Here is a 21,577-nt window from a genome sequence, read left to right on the forward strand (position 1 = left end):
TAGGATGCCGCTTGCTTGCTTGCTTTCATTGAACCCTTTCCAATAACATCGTAACATTGAGTTCATTTCAGCATCCAATCCAGCCATTTATCCCAAAGTTCGGAAGCATCAGCATTTCCGAACACACCCATCCATGAATTTTCTCACATATGCTCCATCGTATCTTACAAGGCGATATCCTTACACTTACTCAATCAATCAATAAACACGACTGTCATTTCACGGGAAAAGAGGCTATACAAGCTGCAGAACGCGTGTACCAAAATTTAGTCATGCCATCACATACCGTTCATCCGATCTTCATTCACATTTACTATCCAATATGGCATATCAAGTACACCTATCCATACCTTCATGTAAATATACCGAGCCTACCAAGAAAGACTGAACAATCTGGAATCCATTTCATGAGTCAAAACGTGTGTGGCTAAGTGCTTGGTATTCTCGTGGTGGTGGACATCAATCTAAATCCAATGGTACTTGCCTTGCCGTTGCCGTGAAAATACCACATTATAAATTACAGTATCGAAATCTTATTCCCTGTCGAAGCTGTTGAGCCTGTCAAGCCGAAATCCTCCTCATCGAATATGATTGAATTACGAACCGCAACCTCCGCCACCACCCAAGCTCGTGATGTTGTTGGTCCACTACCACGTATGTTCGTAAATTGTGCTCATCACAACTTGTAGGCTCGTAACATTCGTACTCGAGTATCACCGAAAGAAGTTCGAGACCTCCAGGATATGACCTCCACATACAGTAGACGCTACACTACCGTGGGACCGGTAGATACCGTGGTTCGTAACTGTTAATGGCTATCATTACACAATGTTTTTAGAAAAACTAAAATCATAGGCTAGTGATTTAGCAAGCAAATGTCCATCATTCTGTCATACTATGTATGGTGGTCCATGGAGTATGGAGTATAGGATTAGGATTGCTTCAGCTCCGTGTGTGAGGCTCATGTGTCGAAACGCTTAGATGGCTCTCATCTAGGTATTCATCGGAGAAAAGGTCGAAATTGGGCATTCACTAATCAAATCAATCGATATTGCATATTGCTGTTGTCACTGCCCCTCCCTCCTTCCTAGGCTTCGATACTTCTATCCCTTCCTTTTAAGTTCCTTGCCATGAATATTCGATGGTGGGGAATACATGAGCACCGAGAGATCTCCTGGATTTAGATTTGGTTAATAAAGTAAGGCTCATCATGACAACCGGGTTCCATTAAGTTTCACGCGGGCCCGGAATTTATCCTTGCGATAAATGTTGGATTTCAAAGTTTTAGACAATTACATAGGCCAATAGAAGCGAGTGGTAATGAAGGGGTTTTGACGATTTCGACTATTGATAGCATTGGACAATTTCATCATGATTGTAGATCCACGAGACATGATTCATTCGTCGTGATCTGTTGGTAAATAAGCATCAAACCATGCTCGCCATGATATCCCGCTTTAGCTACACAAAACTCACGCATCTAATTAACTTCGGAGAGTGCTTGGTGCTTGCGGAACTCACTGCGGAACTTTTAGTTTACTGCGTACGTAGAAGTTAGAACAAGGGTCTCCAACTTTTCCACCCAGCCTCGCGTGCTAGATATCATTCGTTATTTTTTGCTCCGTATTCCCTAATCCTACCCTTGAACCTACCTATGAATCTCGATATGGAGATGCTACTATGGATTGCTACGATACCAGGTACAAAAACCTCGTCTCCGCTCAATACTGCTGTGCTGCATTCCATACGACCGTTGTTCGCATTTTACTTGCATCCATGGAGATTCATGGAGAGCTGAAAATGTCTTGTATCCGTGCTGTTCGTACACTTCATGCTGAGTGTGCTGAGCGGAACACGCGCCATGAACAGAAACAGAAATCAAAACCCTGAGCCCTTCTTTCACATGATGAGGTTGTATCACATCAATCAATTTTGATTACGGTGTTCTGCTGTGATAACTTCGATACTGGGGCGATGATGATTCTCGTGATGCTTGTAACCACTGGATTAAAATTCTATTTTGTCCTTCAACACTATACTAAACGTCCCGAGCACAATCTAGATGAGAAACCCCAAAGCTATCGAAATCTAACTGTAAGGTTTCATCAATGCAAAAGAGGACAACACGAAAGTTCAACACAGGTTCGAACGCCGTAAATACAAATCACCATCGTGTTTCTCTTTGACCTCTGTGTGTAATCGGCCGTCAATCAGCCATAGGTTCCACAAGCTCTTGAGAGTAATTTCCATCACTCGCGCCGGCATCTCTGTATTAGAATTTAGATTGCCTATCATGTGGGCGCAATAAACTCACTTGTTTACTCCTCAATGTAACACGATGGGGTCGTTCTAAACACATCACTTAATAAAAGCCAGTCATAACTTGGCTTACCTTACCCTGTTTTACTTTCCGAACTTACTCATTCTGTTACTGTGTGCTTCGCCCTGGTCCAGCGAAAGGAGTTTGGGCCGAGATAGGATGCAAGCGTCTGCAACGGTGCAGAAGCCGAGACCATCTATAATTGACAAAGGTGTTGCAATAATAAAAAGATCGGCTGGTACGCAGCATCTCCATCGGCCACGGCGAACGAGGATCAAAAAGATGTATGGATGATGTTGGAATTGAAGGTTTCGAAGAGGCTCGCATAAGGGTGCGATGACCAGAGCGGGAATTGATTAACTTGAGAGTGGGTTACGAGTTCTGAAAGTTTTCAAACCTACCGGGCCTAACACAATAGATCGGATCAATTCTGATGGCTGATCAGTGTGAGATGATGCTCAAATAATGCTCGTTTTTTGATTCATTTAAAGCATCCGTCTTACTAAGTCATCGTAGATTCAAACTATATAGTATTAACTATTGGTTCTGGTCTTTAGGATGGTATATCGGTCAATATGCTGTATTTAGTTTGGGCATTCAAGGAGCATAAAGGATTACTATGTACTAGCTCGCCTGGCTATATTGAGATTGAAGCTTACATGAAGGGCAGCGTTAGTATAAAAAGATGGTCGGTCGACTAGCAAATCGAGCGATCCCTCCAAAATTCTCCAGGGTCTCAATTCCTTCTCAGCAACCCGAGCTTACACCCGCTGCCTGTCTCCAGGAAAAAGGTAGGTGTAGTGAGAAAACCAAAAAGGAAGGCCGGCCCCAGTCCCAGCCTTGTCGACCGGGATGCAAAATTTTCTGACGGGCATATCTCTCTTACTGAATCGCTATTCGGAGCGAAGCGAGGGATGCGGCATGGGAAACACACACACACTGTGCTATGATGATGTCTCGAGCGTTTAAGATCCAGAAAAAAAAGTGTGGTAAAGTAAGCAGACCCTTGCTTGCGCAAGAATGGTCCGTTCTAAACTTCTAGATCCTAGATTCTGTCATCTCCAAATATCTTCATCCTTGGAAATATGGATATGAAATTCGTGGCACGGGTAAGAGAAACACGATCGACAATAGAGGGGAAAAGCAAGGGGAAACTGTGGGAATTAGAAAAAAGTTGACACATGGGTGAGATCGACTTTAGCGACTAATGAAATAGTCTCCTATCGAATAAAGTCATTGGCATCATCATGGATTTTTGTCGTTTGACGCGTCATTAGGCTTAGCACCATAGATGCTGCAGTCAAGATAATACTGATTCATTTCGTACTAGCCTTTTTCTCGCAATAGCACAAGTTTCCAAGGGCCCGGCTCATATACTGGTGAACTGGGATTATTGCGGGGTGGTTGCACATGCACACACAGCGTATGATACACTAGACACAGAATTCCCGGTTATGACCCCTTTTGGTTTAAAGCTCGAGAGGAAAAATATTCAATAGAAATTTTCATCTAATGGTTGATTTTGTTGACTCCACACGAGGGAGGGTATCAATGTAGGTTGAGGTTGAAAGCTAGGTAGGTAGCAAGCACTATATTCTCGCCGCCATTTCCGTGCGTGTTGTCTAATAAACAGATAGATCATCGTGGATTGTGGTTTGATACGGTAAAAGCAATCAATTACTTGGATGACTACCATACATGCCAAATTAACACCTAATCGGTTTCACCGTCGGGATGTTGTAGCATTATTATGCTTTGCTTTTTCAATGTCATGTCCCCTTGCGAAGCATATTTAGTGTTTAGTGTATTTCGAATCGATATAAGCTCCGTGAAGGTAGGGAACGTATCGAATAATTCAACGCTTGGCACCTTCATTCTGAAGAATCCTAGAAGCACGGACAGGTTGTAACGAGGGGGTAAGGGGCGATTAAGACAAACAAACACAACCTTGGAATTCAAGCGCCCTTCTTAGGGCCTTCGATGACCAAACAAAGCCTCGTCGAGACTTGCTTCCGACCAATGCATGCCAACATGGGTCTAAGACGTTTTTACTTCTCATATTTATGGATGATCTGCTTACCACATGCCGGTCTTAGTTATTATTGCACATGCATGCAATTTGTACTTGTGCGTCTTGCTTGTACTTCGTACCTCGCCGCGGTTTCATGCTCAATCAATAAAGTTGCTGAATCTGTGCATTAATGATTGCTTTGCCTTTTGGCTGCTGATTAGGCCTCGATGTGCATATTGCATTTGCATTATGTGATAACCATAAGCCCGTGAAGTCCATGGATCAAGGAAATTTGATATCCGAGAAAATCTACCGCTGTGATTTAGCATATGTTTCCATACACTCACACACATCTATAACTTGGGCGTCTTGGTCTCAAACTTAGAAATGCCGTCTAACAGGAATGGCAATGACCAATATTTCGAGATCATCATGCTTTTGTGACGATGGGATAACGATTGACAATTCTTGACGCACCTGAAATTATCATTTCGTTCCTTAAGTGGTTCCATCCGAGTCTTTTAAAGTTTTCTCACTTATCACCCTAATGGAACTGTGGCTCATAGTTTCAGAAAGAGGCTTTTTCAATGCTGATAGATGCATACCATTGGATGTTTCGTAATTAGCACTTTTTCTTTTATGGTGGCTGGTTCATGGATTGTTCGCAATCCCCTAGCAAGATCCATCGACATCCACATCTACTCCATCATCCTTGCTTAGCGAGCCCTAGTACAGACTAATACATGTAAAGTTTTCTACGCAAACCTGGATCTTAAGGAAGCTGAACGGTCGGTGATTTATTTCTGCATCATCCCATTCCCAAATTATGACTGTACTCAGAATAAGTTTAGTTAGCTGCTGCTACTCGCGTTACCGCTGCCCCACTCTCTCCGCCGTCAAAAGCCTCGCCTTCTTTCCTAATTTCGAATATAGCGTACAAAGCGTATGGTGGTGTTATACAACAAGGCAAAAAGAATAATGTGCGTTACCCCATCTGCATTTCATCAGAATTTTAATATATGGAGTATCTGACAGGATTGTTTGACAATATGCTCGTTCATTTGACTTCTCATGCCATACACATCTTTGAGAAAGGATAAATTATTATGCGGTGAGCTCGGAAAGTCCTATCAGCCAAGAGTCAATCTGTAGTGTGTACTAGATACAATATGGGGTATGTACAATGAGTCGCGTTTGCCACTTAGATGCTTCATGATACCTACCTAAGTACCATGACCATGCCAGGTCTAGATACATTGCAGTTGGTCGGTAGCACTGCATTTCAATGTTCGTACTATTGTGCTGCTTTGCCAGTCCTGTGCGGTTCTACCTAATCGTATTGACCTGCAATATGTACTCTAAATTAGGTTACTATTACCTGAGCCGTCTTTTTAATGGCTGGTTAGCACAAGATTAGTACCAGTGAACCTTCGAGGCTTCTCAATGGAATGACCCTCCTCATAATCTAAATGACCGAGGGGTTCTTCATGTACGGAGTACGGAGTTTAGGTAGAGCCATTGGAATGCTTGCCCAGCTTACCCACGTTTTGTGATGGACCATCGATGGGGCCGAGAATTTGACTAAATTCCACAACTTAACATGTGCACTAACGACAGTATCGAAAATATCCACATCTAAAAGTTTCCAAAGGCGCTGCGTCAGTACGGGAGGGCCACATATTTGGCTTAGATTGGTGTACTAATTGTGCTAGAGGTTCATCGCACCCATGCAAAGCACATCAAGAAGAGTGGCATCTGGCATTTTTGGACCCCGTCGGCTACTTGATATATACACCCTTGAAAAATGGAAATTCATCCCACCCTTGTGCTGATGCAACCTGACCGCCTTTTCTCGCCCTTCTTCCTCGCAAAGCAAGTTTCTCCTGTTTAGGAAGTTGATTCATCGTTTGACACGCACCCTTTTGATTACCACACACCTGGGGCGAAGGAGCCTCGTACGCGATATGCATCCAGCCGCGGGTTGTAGCTCACCCCCTTGTCTTCCTTTGTACCGCTGGCTTTTCGAATCTGCGTATGTTGCAAGCCAGGGGCTTTTGACTTTTGACCGCCAACAAATGGTGTCTAGCATCCCCAGAAGAAGCTCAGACCCGGTAAATTCCCTATGATTTAATCCTTACACATTCGTGGGATCAACCAGATGACACAGACGACATACCGCAACCTTACGGTAAGTCACTTGCATATTGGTCTTCCAAACTCGTACTGCCGATATTTAATCCTCACATGGAAGATTGGGTAGATTCCTTTCTTATAATTTAAGTTTAGTATTCTCTAGCTCAATTCATATCAAGGGCTATGATATTTCGACTACTAACGTCCAGTTGACGTTAGTTCATATACTACCTTATACACCTCCACAAACCCCTCCTCAACTTGCAAACATTCTTTCTCATACTACCTTCTCTCTTATACGATATCACAAAATGGATTCAGCTTATGCTACTTCATCATATGGAACGAACATGATGGGTTATGATGACAATGTTCAGATGTTTCTGGAAAACGTTTCGAGGCAAATGGCACAACCTTCACAATCTCGAAATCGATTGTCTTTGTCGAATGGACAGAGAAATATGGGACCAATGCGAGTTATCAAACCAAACAGTACCAACAACAGCCCACGATGCTCCACAAAACAGAACCGACGCAGGACTCTCATGTCGGATGGCTCATACCAACGACAGATGATGATGCTCAACCAACAACAGCAACAGCAACAGCAACAAATGATGGTGACTAATGAATGGGAATCGAACAATGGACTTCCAGTACAGATGCCAATGAAATCGAATCGTCCTGTTAGTTGGCATCCATCCACACAACAACAGATGTATCAACCAGTACAATCTACCAGTGGATACCCATATTCCCAGGAGTTCTACAACTTTGATGCCTCAACACCAGCTGTCTACTCAGGATACGGATCACCAGACTCCAGCTTCTCTCCTGTGTCAATGCCTTACAGTGAAGATCATCAAGACTCATACCCATTCGACACTGTACCTACCTCATACCCACTCGATCAGGCATACACCCCAGAGCTTACACCAATAGATAATCATATGATGTCTGTTCAAGCTCCATACACAAACGGCAACCAAGATACAACAATGTATTCACATTTTGATTGGAACAATTTTGCCGCAAATGGATTCGAGGATGGTACCGCCCCATCCACACCAGATAACTTTCTACCTATTCAACATCCTGAACCCACCTTCACTCCAGATGAATCGATACCATATCACTCGCTGTCTGATGATGAACCAGAGGGTGAGGAGTTGATTGGCATGGGATTGTACGATACTCCAGACAATAGCAAGATGTCATTGTCAGATCCTCAACTTGACAACTACCGAATGATGTCGTCACAGCTTCTAGGCAACAGTTATCGTCGACCCGAAGGAGTTGGTAAAGGCTTGAAGCTGGAGGAGACATGGCAACCACCCGCTGAAAAGGACGACGACGAGGAGGACGGTGAAGGGGAGGATGACGAGGAGGAGGAAGTTGTACCCGAGAAATCTACACAACTGGCTGACGCTACCACTTATATGATGGGCACTACACAGCCCTTCCCCGACTTCGATGGAAGTTACGCAATGAATTATGCAAGCTGGATCTAATTAAAAGGAGCATGGAACTTTGGATGGGAAAAACTTTATGACTTTGAAATTTAGCGATGGAGTTGGATTGGATTGGGTGTTGGGGTTAGCTATATTAGAGCATCGGAAACTATAGGATCATGTCAGCAATGACTGGAATGAGCAATAGGCTCAATATTGGGATGGGATATGTCAAAATCCTGTTAGGCACTTGTATTCAACAATGTCCACAGGTGAAGTATCTACCCAAGAAGGTTGATATGTATATGTATATAGATAGCTTTACACAATATCAATACCCCCGAATGAATTTTCGGAATTAGCAGACAAGATAATACTCCTCTATACTTATTAAAAATAGTGCTGATGAATACTTGAATATCGATCAATACACGTGCTATCACTTCGATTGGGGTTGTAAGCTTATTAATATTTATGAGGTTCAACGCTAGAACTTCGGCTTTCAGATCACAAGGAGAGTAGCAGCCTCAGGACTTTTACTTGACATCCTGAGGCATCTCATTAGCAAGCAACTCAGCTCTGATTAATATCTTGGATAAAACTTCAAACATTTCTCATACAGTCGCAAGTCACCACAACAACTCCACTCTTCTCCGACGTATTCCTCCCAGACATCGTCCTTCTCCACCTAGTCTCTGAATACGCACGAACTATGGTTCAATTCGTAATTACGCCTTGGCGAACGCGTCGCGAGCTTCTCCAAGTGCGCGAAAAACTTTACCAAAATACTGAGACAACCCCTCCTAATGATTCTCATCGCCGACAAGCCGTATGCCTCATATCCGTATGGATGCAACGAGGAAATTGCCCGCATCTCGTTGAGTCCTCTGCGATCATTACTTCGGCTATTCTAAACGATGTTCCTGGAAATTCACCCTATTGCGTGAGAGCTGCTTATTCTGCTGCTTTCTGTCGGTACGTTGAAGTCTTCTCGTAATCTATCTTCCTGTGATATCCGGCTTATTAATTTTACGCTTGGTCGTTAGTTTCGTTACAGGTCTCCTAGATAGTCATCAAGATAAACGTCGCAAATTAAGTATGTACTCAATTGCGAAAACTATTGGTCTACCAGCCACATACGTCGAACTTCGGCATCAGGCTACTCACGAAGAACTCCCTTCACTTCCTAAACTTCGAATCGCTGCGCGCAAAGCATTGAAGTGGATTTGGGATTTTTACTGGGCAGATTTATCAATCGATGAAAAGGACGATGATTGCAAGATATTCGTACGAGGGGTTCTAGAGCAGAAACATCAAGGAATCAATCTGAATATGATAAAGGATCGACTTGAAGCCTATGGGGTAGACGACCTTCTTCGCGCGCTAGGTGAACTTGAGGATTCTTTAGAAGATCCAATGACGATATTACAAGCGCACAATTTCCGACAAAAGATATCTGATTGGGAAGAATCTAAATCTCCCAAAAGTAATAGCACGTCTGTTCCCAATACAAATGCCCAGGATCTTGACGATATCCGAGCGGGAATGGTGAAAATGGAACATGATTTGGATACTGCCGCTGCATCCATACAAATATCTAAAGACGACAAATCTTCTGCGAATAGTACGGAGAAAGGCTGGTCGCGCTGGGAAGGGCCATGGGTCCCAAAACCAATAGGAGTGCTGTAGTGCACAGATTTGGATTGATGCCCAATATTAATGACCACGTGCCCCAGTATATTATGCCCTAGTACAACGGCCAAAAGCTCAACCCTACTCAAAGCAATCTCTAGCATCAAGATTGTCCTCTATATTCCATGTCTCGAGCGTCGAATATTGCGGATTGAGCGGATGCTTCAAGAGTGGGGTTTAGGTGTACGATGATTATCTCGTGCAGCATATCTTTGGTTTAATGCTAGGGTGATGCGCGTTGAGCAGTTCCCGTTCTCCATATAGAGAAGAATGCATTCAATGCATAGCTCCCGGGTTGTGGTGGGTCATGAAAGTTCTTGATAAATATGAGAGTTGGTAAGGAGGGCTTGTGCATGTAAGCCATTTTGATTTTCCCAGTCAGTTACACCATATTCTTCATGAATATTTAGCCATGGAATTTTTCCTGCTTTGTCAACATTATCTCTTTACACAATGCTACATTCCTCAACCAGACTCTGCAAGATTAATATCCTTGGGCAAGATTCAAGATACATTGGTCCTTGGTCAAGGGTATACGTCAAATGAGTATTGCCAAATTCCTCAAATTATTACCTTTTTTTTTTACTACAGATTTATGTAGGCGAGTCCATTTCCAATTTTTATGCACCTTTTTTTTCGACCAAGTCGATTTCTGTGTAAGATGCAGATTCTTTCAACCTGTCAATGGCAGAAAGGCAGAGAGAGAAAGCACCGAGAATGGAAGTAATATTTTCGACTTTACGGGCACATCGGTTGATTTCCAGAAATCTTACGCACCTCAATTTGTGCTGCTTTAGTGCCTATTGGCGTGCACTCATCCGCTTTGTTTCATATGGGCTCTCTCCACCGCTAGCTTCTCTCGGCTTCATTCTTTTATCGAACTTCCTTAATAGCCGAGAATAATTTGAAGTTTGTGCAACGGATGAGTGATTGCATAACCTTGGTTTGAATTCTAGCTTTTGGAAAGGCTTGATAATGCAATGATCGTTCGTTGGGTCCTGAAAGAAAAACTCCAAAAGCCTCCACGATCAGAACTCCAGATCTCCAACTTTGAGATGGCGGGCTAAGAGATTGTGTAATGAAACTAACGCAATAAAGTGGCATCTGGGCCGATGTACTTGTCTGTAGAGAACATGTCACTTTTTTTGCTGATAGCTGTTTAAGTGTTTAGATCGAGATGGACCGGTTTAAAAGAATTTAGGGTGTAAAGGAAGAATTAAAGAAGAAAGTCTATTCATGCCGGTTCCCGAATCTTGACTCCTCTTCTTCGTATTTTAAAATAGTATTTGCCTCAAAATAATCGCAAGAGCTAGTACCGTGTATCTTTAATATGTATACTGAGATAGAGAGTGCATATGTATATCACAAATCACTCTTCTATACCTTACTCTTCCATCACTCACTCCGAATCTATAACCTGCAGTGTGAAGGAGAAAAGGGCAATGAACAGGGGAAGGAAAGTTGTATGATGTACCTGATCAGTCTTGACTCGACTGACTGTCCGTTCGCTTCGTTGAAGATGAATATACGATGATATGAAGGGACAGTGGCGATCCCAAAAGCAAAAGCAAAAAGTAAAAGTTAAAGCAAGAATGCAACCACACACCCAGAGACCCAGAGACTCGGAGAATCATTATACTGAACATGTACTCTCTCTCCTCTGAAATAATCTAAGAGGTATCTAATAGAATGGATGGGATTGATGGGATTGATGGGATTGATGGAATGGAGTAGGTGGATTGATCTGAATTACATAGGTATGCAGAGGGAAGGGAAAGAAAAAGAGATGGGTTTGGGAGGGGTGGAGATGGAGGATGGAGATTTGCTTTGACTTGGGGTTGTACTTGAGCTTGAGGTTGGGGGAGATGGATATGATTGATAGAAGCTAACTAACTAGCTTGCTAGTTTTCCAGGGTTAGGATTACTGTACTTTGAATTCATAATAGTATAGCATAGTGAGAAGAAGCTAGAGATAGAGATGAGAAGCTGAGATGAATGTCTTTCTTATATGTGCTCTATTCCCCTCATGTCTCATATCTCATACCTCCCGAGCCAGCAGGAGAAAATATGCGTGATCCAGGTATATCGTATATATAAAAGCTTCAAAATCATATATCCGTATCCGTATCCGGTAGCATCATATATCCTACACACAAAATCACCTGGTGACCCCTCATTTTCATTTTCATTTTCGACTTCTTCTCGCTCGCTATCTAGACTCTAAATAAATCAGCTCATCCAGATAATCTGTAATCCAAATTACAAATCGCATAAAAATATTTCATGTTTCCTATTTCCTATTTCCTTTCCCCTATTCCCCATTTCTCGATCACAATTCTGATTCCCGTCTCTCAAGTTCTTGTTTTGAGTTTTCAATTTAGTTCTCAATGTAGTTTTCAATCACTGCCCTGGTTACTCCTCTCTCTCTCGCTACAATTACTTGACTACTTAAATACTTAACTACTCAAGTATTCCTCCCTCCTCTATTCTCTATTCTCCCTCTCAACCCCTCAGCATAACATACCAATATCCATATCATCCTCCTCCATCTAACAATCTCCTCCTCCCTAAAATTCATATGCAATTCCAATTCCAATCCCACCCCATCCCACCCCCTCTATCCCAATAAGCCCCCTCTACCCCCCCACAAACACAAACACATCCAACCAGCTATCCTCCCACTCTCACCCACACATCTCAAAACCGAAACCCAAAAATCAACAGCCCTCCATCTTCCCTCTCCATAGTCTAACTTCTAAGCCAAGCCGCCTCTACAATTTTCCTCTCCCTTTCTCTCGTCTTCTCTATTACATGTCCTCTCTTATCTCCATACCTTTACATTTTTTCCGAATTCCTTGCATACTACCTAGTACTACCACTGATCTACTCCAGACCCTCCTCTCCCACCAGCTGCCACTCTTACTCTAACTCTCTTACCTCTCCACTCTCTTTTCCTCTGATTATCACGCACGAATCTTCAAAGTCATCAACCCATCCACCTTCCTATTCAAAATCACTAAATCCTTCCTCTCCTTCTGCTCCTGTACAATTCAATTCGAGTCTCAATCAACTATTAAAAAAGCTACTGGATGAGATTCTATTCTCACCATCTTCACCACGTTTCACAGTTTTTTGCAATCATACAAAATTTATTCAATAATTTTTATTTGCATTATGCATTTTATCTTACGCTGCCATTCACCTCTGCCTAGGTAGTTTGGTAGGTACCCCTTAATATCCCGAAGCCGATCCTTTGTCCCAGTTCCATCCATCCATCCCAATTCAATGCCCACCAATTTTCTTCCTTTCGTTCAATGCCATGCTGATTAAATATCATTCCCATATCAACCACCCATCTTTCATCCGAGAAGAAATCTAGCCCGCCATATTTTGCACTTTTTAATCTTTGCATTTGCCTTTGGCTTCCGCTCCAATCTCTCTTCAAATATTCCCTCACCACATCATGCACCCCCAGCCAAAATCACGCCTACGCTCAAGCTTCGCAAGCCCTGCTCAAGGAAACGCCTCCATCCCACACTCAAAGCCATCCATTATGTGCATCTCATAATGTATCAACCATTGAACTCAAAAAGCAAAAGAAGATAGTCATCCTCTCCATTCGAATCGTCAACATCATCAAGCATTCCGTCATATCATTGAAGCAACCTTGACATTGCATTAAACAACCCCATATGTAACGCAAAACCCTTGATCCCACCTCAACCCATCAATGAACGCCTATACCCATTTGAACCAGCCACAGAAGCAAACTCTCGAAGATAGAACTCCAACCCAATGTGAAAATAAGCGAAAAATAACCAAAGCTGGTATCGTCAAGCACGCGTTAGAAACACAATTAAATGCGAAGGGGAACTCTCGTTCCATAAATAGAGTGTCGTGCCTTCCCATGAAGCTCCCCCTAGAAAGTTCTGAATGAATGTACCATAGCCATAATTTTGTGTATATGTATGTGAAACAAGCAACCTTCCATCCCCAGATATACCGCAAAAGGAAAGCAACAAGACATGTCCTAGTCTTGTCCTATTTCTTTTTACAAAAAAATTAGAAAGAGTAATAATAGGAAATTGCTTTTGTTTTATGTGCGTGATCAAGGGCGTTTCCTGACTTTTAAATCACAAGAGATTGTCTTTTAGTTTATTAGAGCGTTCTGCTCGTGTTTGCACGTGAACAGCTTGCGTCTCTAAAGCTCGTGCCATGAGGCGTGTTACTGTGGCTTGAGTTAGGGTCTCTGAAAGTTGACTTGGGGATGGATAGTACAAACATTGCCAAACTGCAGCTCTGTCGAGCTGGTAAGTAGTCAATCTTAGGATCTTGCTTCCAAATCCACAATTATCTAGAGCGGGAGATCTTTGACCAGTATTCATCTGAACGGCGTTTGTCTGACCGGCATTTATCTGATTATGAATATTGTTTGCCATTTCATGTTGCATCTTCGCTTCAGTGATGTTGACAACCTCTTTGATTCTTTCCAAAAGTCTGACATCTTCATCTTCAAGATATATGATAGCAGGCACGCTGCTGAAATCAACGTCCGCATGGCCCAGAATTCCGATGTAACGTCCTAGGCGTTCCTGCACTAAGCTTATCCATTCGGCTACTACTTGTGCACAATCAAATGCGCACATGGCAGCCTGTAGTGGGAGCTCCCGAGAGGTAAAGTCTGCAAAAGTAATGCCGAACTTATTTGACATTACTAGGAAATCTGTTGCATAATAAGCTGCCTTTCTAAGTAAGCGTTCGCGATCGCTGGGGCCCTCTGGTTGATTGGACGGAGAGGTTTGGAACGCACTAGAAGATTGGACGTCAGGAGGAGAGTTTGATGTTGTAGGAGAATCGACGAACACAGAGCTTGCAGTTGAACCGCTTGAAAATTCCGTAGAATCTGTATTGGAGTGGGGAGAGTGCTCCGAATGTTGTATGGTGTCTTTTCCTCCGGCAAGTTCGGTTGCCATGTCATCGAAGTTACGTTTCCAGAACATTTCTTTTGAAGCTGACATGTTCACAAACAAACGAACATATGCCAAGTCGAGGAGAGGAACACTGTCAGCTGATAGCGGTCCCAGCCCAAATGGATTGGGGCGTTGCACACTGTGCTCTGGGGTACGTTGCCATGCTAATTGCCATGCTTTTAGGGCAGGTTCAATGTGGCGATACATCTTTTCAGTTTCCTCAGTCCCCCACCTCCTGTCAACATGTCTCTGTCTGGTTTCCCACTACACTCGTGTCAGCATTTTCTTTCTTTTGAGGACCTATAGGTCGAATCAACATACAATGTAATTATGCAGCGCATTAATTAAAATCAGACATCCAAAAGTACTTGGCTTCAAATCACTCTGGGGCAAGTCTTGAGCATTGTGCCCATTTCCGAAATGTTGAGCTTGAGCTTGCTGATATTGCTGTCTATTGCCAGCTTGTAGTAGTTCGCCCAAAGCAGCCTTGAATGTGGTTTGATTGTAATTGGCCATTTTGGAACCACCCAGCGCATTGAAGCTATTGGCGGATTCAGCCGACCAGAATTCTTCGTTACAAGGTAGGTCAGACTCGATCTCAGAGTTGGTTAAGAAAGGAACATGGTTGATGGCCGACACAAGCATGCTAGAGAGTATGAAGATCGCGTATAAAGTTCGTTTCCTCTCCTCAGCAGTCTTCCACTGGTGCCACTCCTGTTCATCATCTAGATTTTCGGGTTTGATGAAGCCATTTATCGCATCATCGCCATTCGTCATCCGCCCATCCTGTTGTGATGATCCGTTTTGAGAAGACGATGGTGGTTTGATGACGGCATTGGCAAGGCTAACCAAAGTAGCACAGTGAATGAGAGCGCTTTCGCCAGCTACTTTATCGCCAGAATTGAAACCATAGATAATGTTCAACAGCATAGCCTGTGCAAGGAATACCGGGGTGTGAGTGGAATTGTCTGGGGCTCTTGAGCGGTGGTCCGCTCTACGAACATCAGCTTTACGTCGGGCTTCTATGTATAGCTGCAGCATTTTCTTCGCCGATTCAAATAGCATCTTCGATTGTTGATGATCGCCTGCATATAATGCACCAATAGCAGCCATTGAAAGTGTAAGACATCCGGGTCCTTCAACAGAAGTGGCAGCGCCACGGCCATCATTTATGGGAGTCGAAAAATCGAAGTTAAGTGTAGGAATGTGCAAAAATGGTAAATGTGGATGAAAGTACTGTATGTAAGCGCCAATGTATTTTTTGAGATCGGATGTGCTGGGGAGGTGAAACCTAGTGCCTTCGCTAACACTACTGGCTCGGATTAGAGGTCGAGGAGAGTGAGGAGACGGCGAGCTTGCAGAAGGAACGGAGAACTTTCGTCCACCAAAGGAGGTATTGTGGGCCAGGGCATTCGCAAGGGCCGAACGGGTAGAGTCTGTAACTGTGGACAAAGGTAAGCTTCCGTGGACACTGCCGGTCGTGGAATTAGGGGTCTCCGGGGCAAGAGTCATGGAGGGTTGGAAACCTTGTGTGTTGTTCATTCCGGGCATTACAGAATGGTCCAGAGAACTCAATGGAGGTGGAGTAGCAAAGTATGGAAGATTATTCAGCGGTAGGCTGTGAGGTGAAATAGGGTTTCCGTTTGAGAAATGATCATGATTCTGGGCTAGAACATGTGGTGAAATAGCGTTTCCAGTAGAGAAATTTGCATGATTCTGAGGTACACTATGTGGTGACATAGGATTCCCGTTGGAGAAATTTCCAAAATTCTGGTTACCATGATCCAAATAGTTTTGTGTCATCAAAGGTGGACCCGCCACAGGTTGGTGCCACATGGATGGTGAGCTTACAGCTATGTTATTGGATCCATCCAGCATGATACCATCACTGATACCACTTTGACTGGCAGTACTGATTGCAGAAGGAGATGAACCGTCTATTATAGCATTCTCATCAAATGTCATATGCTGGGTAAAAGGATTAATCAACCCATTGAAACCATAAGAATCATCCATACCCGAGTTTCCCGAGTAATCTGGGAAAGTGAAAATTGATGTGTCATTGGAATCAAGGACCATTGGATCCGGTGCAATCATTGAGTCTGATGTGATCATTGGTTCTGGTGAGTGGTTGAACAAGGCACTTGGATCTATCGTCGGGCTGGGACTATTTCCATTCGGGAATGAAAAGCCAGGTGAAAAGGTATAGTCATGGTTTTGAAACCCTCCAGCGACCGGCGCAGTCCGCAATCCATTAAGCACCATAGAGTGATGTGTTTCAATCCTCGGCAACCCATGAGACATATTGCGGTTGTTCATTACAGAGGACATTCCACTCATCGAACTCATTCCGTGCATTCCACTATAATCAGAATTGTGCATTGGTAGGTTCGCCAGACTAGCGTGACGACTATGACCATGACCATGATTTGAAGGATGAATTGTATGATTTTGGTTCCTCACTGCATAAGATTCATCTTGACCCAGAGCCATTTGCATATAAGCACTTTCTGGATTTGTGATTGTATTTGCCCTTGGTCTCGGGCCCACTGGAGTGACAATAGAGTGTTTTCGTACCCTGTTGAGGTTTGGTTTACCAACTCCGGATACATTACTCATAGTACTGCTTCGTCGATTTCTTGGTCTCGCAGGTGGTGTTATGTTTGTGTGCAGCTTCTGCTGGTGTCTTAACAAAAGGTCACTCCGCGCAAAGCATCTCTTGCACTCGTGGCATTCGAATGGCTTTTCTTTTGTGTGTGATCTTTCGTGTCTTTTCAGGTGTTCCAGGCGTGCGAAATGTCTTCCACATGTGTTGCAACCATGAGGTTTAGGCTTGTCCGTTTTTGATGGAAAGCCGTTGGGAGATTTGGGGGCAGTCGTCGTTGCAGATGCTGTCGATGCTATAGCTAATGTAAAAAGTCAATCAAAGCTTCTCCAGCAACACGAAAGTAATAATATCTTTGATTGAACGGGTGATTTATGTCCGCATTGTATGTGAGATATGATTGCTACTTACCATTCTCCTCACCATTCATCCCACCACTTGATTCGGCGCCGTTAGATGACATCGTCTCAGACATGTTGGGTGATTGCTCTTGTTTGATTGTTGAATTATCCCCCGTCATTGAAGAAGGTACCAAGACGAGGCTAAGATATATGAGAATGACTTCCTACGAAGGTTTGTACATGCTAAAGATTGTTCAATATTCCATTCGTTCCAGTGTGCGGAGAGTGATCGTTCGTGGCAAAGATACGATGAATGGACGTTCAGACTTACGGGCTTTCCCAATAAATCGAAACCTGGCGGGCTCTTTACTGGGGACTTGCAGTTCTTGATGCAGCGATGCAGCGATGCCGCAACAAAAGTGCCCAAGCCTTTTTCCGTTGTTGCAACCTTCGGCCGTTGTATTCTTTAGCCGACCCGATCCTTCACTGCTTTCTCGTTTCTGCAGACCAGTAAAACGAAGTTGGTGTAGGGAATTCTTCCTTTCGACCAGTAAATGGCGTGAATATCTGCAGGCCTTTTCCCGGCTGTTTGTAGGTATGTAGGTAGGCAAGTAGGTCGGTAGGTAGATTTCTTGAAACTCAGAATTCGATGGTAGGAAGTATGAAGTATTGTTAGGTTTCCGGCAAGAATGGTTGGAATATTCAAAAGTCCGACGAGAAATAAGAAATACTGTTGTCAAGTACCTAACTTTGGATTTCGAATACAAACAAACAAACGGTGATTGAAATGATTGTAGTTATGGGGCTTGTGGTTGTTGTGCTATGGAGTGAAATGGATGTAGGATTGGATTGTAGGATGGGATGGGATGGGATGTCGTGTAGTAAGTAGGTAGGTAGTTGAGATCCGGGGAAAGGCTGCGAGGTCTGTGAGGTAAATAAAACCTAGGTAGTGTGGTAGGTAGTAGGGACTAGCAGAGACTAGCAGAGAATATCTTCTGTGCGCGCTCTGTGCAGAGAGAATGCTAGAATGCCAGAATGCTAACTGTACCAACTAAACTATTGTCTTCCTCTTCTCAGTTGTCATCCATTAAACTAAAACCGGACAAGAGATCAGTGAATTTTCTACTAGATCTTGTTTTCATTGACCTAATATTGAAATATCGGTTGAGAAAGAGAGAGAGAGAAAGGGCAAAAAGGGTAGTAAATAGAGGATTTGTTTCCAAAGTCGTAGATACCTTCAGAAACGGGCGAGATGGTTTGGGATCAGCCGTATCGATATGTTATTCTTGTCTTTGCTCCGTTATGACAGGGAAAATACATGAGAGTGCTTTTGGTGGAGAACTAGGAACAGGATGATGAATGATACTGACCTTGATATGGGACCCGTGGGACCTTTTCTCTATGACCAATAATGTAGATTGAATGATTATATTGTTAATATATTCAAGAGCATCCATTGGTCGTATCCATATAATATGAGACGGCTTTTTTGTCTACCAGGTACAGGATGATGGGGGTGGTGAATGGATCTCTTGGTGGAGACGGAGATGGTTTAACCAATGACTTAGTGGGTTGATGATTTCTTGCTGTTTTAAAAAATAAAAAGAGAGTTTATGAGTTCTGATATAACTGAGTGAATGTTGTAAAGAACTATCAGAAAGAGGTTCAATATGATGTTGACTCCTAAAAAGATTGACGAGAGAAGAGGAAAACTAATCAATCCACAATAGAAGGAATTGGTGAATTAGATCCTTATTACCTAGGTAGGTAGGTACCTATTTGGCTTTCCTCAATTGATATTGGAGTAGCAAGAGGAGGTAATTGGGAAATGTATCAAGATAGTTCGTCGTGAAGAATATCAAGATGACAGATGAGATATTGGTACTAATAAGTATCATTGATCATGATACAGACAACAGTTGAAGTACATATTCTGTAGATAGCTAACACATTAGAGCGAGTCAAAATGACCTACTATTAGATGTTGTCCAATAGAATTATTGGTCATTAATGACTTCTTTGTCAATGGAAGATCTATTGAGTTGAATGGTTGGCTAATCTGATTGATTATGACAAGAATGAACTGAACGTATGAATGAATGAATGAATGGGCTGATGAATTCATACTACCCTCATAGCTGTGGAAGTGTTAGTAAATCTTCGGGATTACAAATTTATACATTCAGAATACATCATCGACAGAGTTTCCTTTGAAGAATTTGGGTCTTCAGGAAGGAATGGAAGTATTCCTACATCGTCCCATCAAAGCACACAAGCACCAAGCCATCCAAGGAGAGCTCCTCGGAAGCTCTCTCTACATCGGTGCCATATAGCTACAGCAGATTCTGTCAGGCACCTGGGCAAATCCTCTACCAAATTACTGGACAGTCACTTGGTATACAAAGGATTCTTTCCCTCATTCGTCACCACAATTTTCCAAGCATTTCTAAATGATTCATAACATCTTCATCGCCGTCATCATGTAGAGGCATCACAAGCACAAAGGAAAGGATGGGAGATAGTAAACGGATTCGGTAATTTGACCGAAGCATGATGATGAAAACGTTCAATATTTATCCTGCTCGTCCTCAAAACTCATGCATCTAGCTCGATTGTCCGGGGAGTTGTTCGCCTCTTGATTGTGCATCCGTGTAGACTCATTCTATCGCATCTTGAACTCACACAAACGCCAAAACATTAAACTCCGGCGATCCGCATATGATCAAAAGCAATGGTAAAAATTGGGTCACGATGAATGGCAACATGGCTCTTCCTAATCATTAACCTCCCCCGAGAGTTTTGAGCCATGGTAACGATGTAGATTAGCTCTCGGCTCTCAACCATCAAAGTGCTGCATGCAGCACGACAGCTAGTCCCTAATTCTCGACCCTATCCGCAGTAGCATGTATCATCGTACCTAGATAGATACGTAAAAGAATCCAGATTTTATGGTCCAGAATGTTTCGGAATGCCTAGATAGTACGTACCGCACATATCGGTTGATCTATCAATCAGTGAACCGGGCCGTTAGATTATGGCATCCAGTTGCAAGCTAAACCCAACTCCAAAGCACTTCCTGCATCGTACGACGTATGACAGAAACCAGAGCTGGAATCTCCGGAAGCAAAAAAGAGCATATCCAGAACTTTACTTACATTTCATGACGGTGCCGGGTGCGTTTTGAGTTCTCTCTGAAGCCCCACCATCCTTCATTACACCTCGCCGCTCTTAACCGAGAGGTCCGCCCCTAATCCACAAATGCTGATGAAAAACCCACGGGTGCAGAAATTAAAAATGCCTCGTACCACTCGCAATAAGCCTGTACTAATAATTCCACTGCTACTTCTACTTTTCCCAATTGAGGGCAAACGGGTGCATCGCCTTGAACAAGTCGAATATAGCTTCATCTATTTCAACTATTTGTACACCTCAATATCAACGAGCCAACATTACGATACACCAAAAGGTTGTCAAATCTACCGATCCGTATATTTGATATTTTACTTCGAAACACGATCAATGATCCGTCATCTCCACAATCATCCCTACATGTTCAACTCGTGCTTCTCCAGACCCCGGACGGGTACATATCAAAAGCCTAGTTATCCTATATCCTCAAAAGACCATGAAGTGGTCCAAGCTTGTTTGTCTAACGACGATAAGATATCAAAATGATGCTTTAAAGATATTGAGGACGGTATTACAGGAACTGGCTGTTCAGGTGCATAGGTAGTGTTTGCCGTATTCTTCTGGATCTAGACTTATTCTAAGTGTGTGCGTACCTTACGTACCGGTATGACGACGAAGGTTCAGGGAAAGTTCTTGGATATTCGACTTTCTCATTCGCTGACTTCGATTTTGATTATGATCATGTTATGTTTTCCATTGATTTCTAAGGAAACGTCAATCTCGAACCCTTATTGTGGAACGGCAAAGATTTCTGTAAACGAACGCATGTACTAGTTCTTGTCATCGCCACCCCAAAACTCTCAATACTCACCTGATATTCGTTGAATCTCCCTTGGAAAACAAGCTCGATATCCACTCGGAAGCC

The 21,577-nt window shown here is 43.1% G+C and overlaps 4 protein-coding genes across 4 annotated transcripts; 3 read left to right on the forward strand and 1 right to left on the reverse strand.

The window, feature by feature from the left end:
* Positions 1–587: 587 nt before the first annotated feature.
* EAF01_003659 (uncharacterized protein) lies at positions 588–981 on the forward strand (the record flags this gene model as incomplete). Its single annotated transcript, XM_038911913.1, has 3 exons — positions 588–662; positions 690–797; positions 856–981. 3 exons carry the CDS (start codon positions 588–590, stop codon positions 979–981), a joined length of 309 nt encoding a protein of 102 aa, XP_038773148.1.
* A 5,794-nt stretch (positions 982–6,775) lies between these two features.
* EAF01_003660 (uncharacterized protein) lies at positions 6,776–7,975 on the forward strand (the record flags this gene model as incomplete). The annotated part of the gene is made up of 1 exon (XM_038911914.1): positions 6,776–7,975. The coding sequence occupies one exon, from the start codon at positions 6,776–6,778 to the stop codon at positions 7,973–7,975; it is 1,200 nt and encodes a 399-aa protein (XP_038773149.1).
* A 509-nt stretch (positions 7,976–8,484) lies between these two features.
* On the forward strand, positions 8,485–10,855 carry EAF01_003661 (uncharacterized protein). The gene is made up of 2 exons (XM_038911915.1): positions 8,485–8,890; positions 8,962–10,855. Exons 1-2 carry the CDS (start codon positions 8,628–8,630, stop codon positions 9,602–9,604), a joined length of 906 nt encoding a protein of 301 aa, XP_038773150.1. The 5' UTR covers positions 8,485–8,627; the 3' UTR covers positions 9,605–10,855.
* Positions 10,856–12,758: 1,903 nt separating this feature from the next.
* EAF01_003662 (uncharacterized protein) lies at positions 12,759–18,827 on the reverse strand. The gene is made up of 5 exons (XM_038911916.1): positions 17,855–18,827; positions 17,594–17,766; positions 14,899–17,483; positions 13,890–14,841; positions 12,759–13,835 (listed from the first exon to the last, which is right to left on the reverse strand). Exons 2-5 carry the CDS (start codon positions 17,700–17,702, stop codon positions 13,741–13,743), a joined length of 3,741 nt encoding a protein of 1,246 aa, XP_038773151.1. The 5' UTR covers positions 17,703–17,766; positions 17,855–18,827; the 3' UTR covers positions 12,759–13,740.
* Between the last annotated feature and the right edge of the window lie 2,750 nt (positions 18,828–21,577).

The sequence above is a fragment of the Botrytis porri genome (genome assembly GCF_014898465.1).
Source record: "Botrytis porri strain MUCL 3234 chromosome Unknown BPOR_004, whole genome shotgun sequence".
Lineage (NCBI taxonomy): Eukaryota > Fungi > Ascomycota > Leotiomycetes > Helotiales > Sclerotiniaceae > Botrytis > Botrytis porri.

What these genes read in the sequence shown, in the direction of transcription:
- EAF01_003661 (XM_038911915.1), top strand. Translation starts at nt 8,628, where the DNA reads ATGGTTCAATTCGTAATTACGCCTTGGCGAACGCGTCGCGAGCTTCTC. An exon ending in TATTCTGCTGCTTTCTGTCG is followed by an intron (nt 8,891 to 8,961) that starts GTACGTTGAAGT and finishes CTTGGTCGTTAG; the next exon opens with TTTCGTTACAGGTCTCCTAG.
- EAF01_003662 (XM_038911916.1), bottom strand. Translation starts at nt 17,702, where the DNA reads ATGACGGGGGATAATTCAACAATCAAACAAGAGCAATCACCCAACATG. An exon ending in ATGCGCTGCATAATTACATT is followed by an intron (nt 14,842 to 14,898) that starts GTATGTTGATTC and finishes ACACGAGTGTAG; the next exon opens with TGGGAAACCAGACAGAGACA. An exon ending in CAGAGCTGCAGTTTGGCAAT is followed by an intron (nt 13,836 to 13,889) that starts GTTTGTACTATC and finishes CTCAAGCCACAG; the next exon opens with TAACACGCCTCATGGCACGA.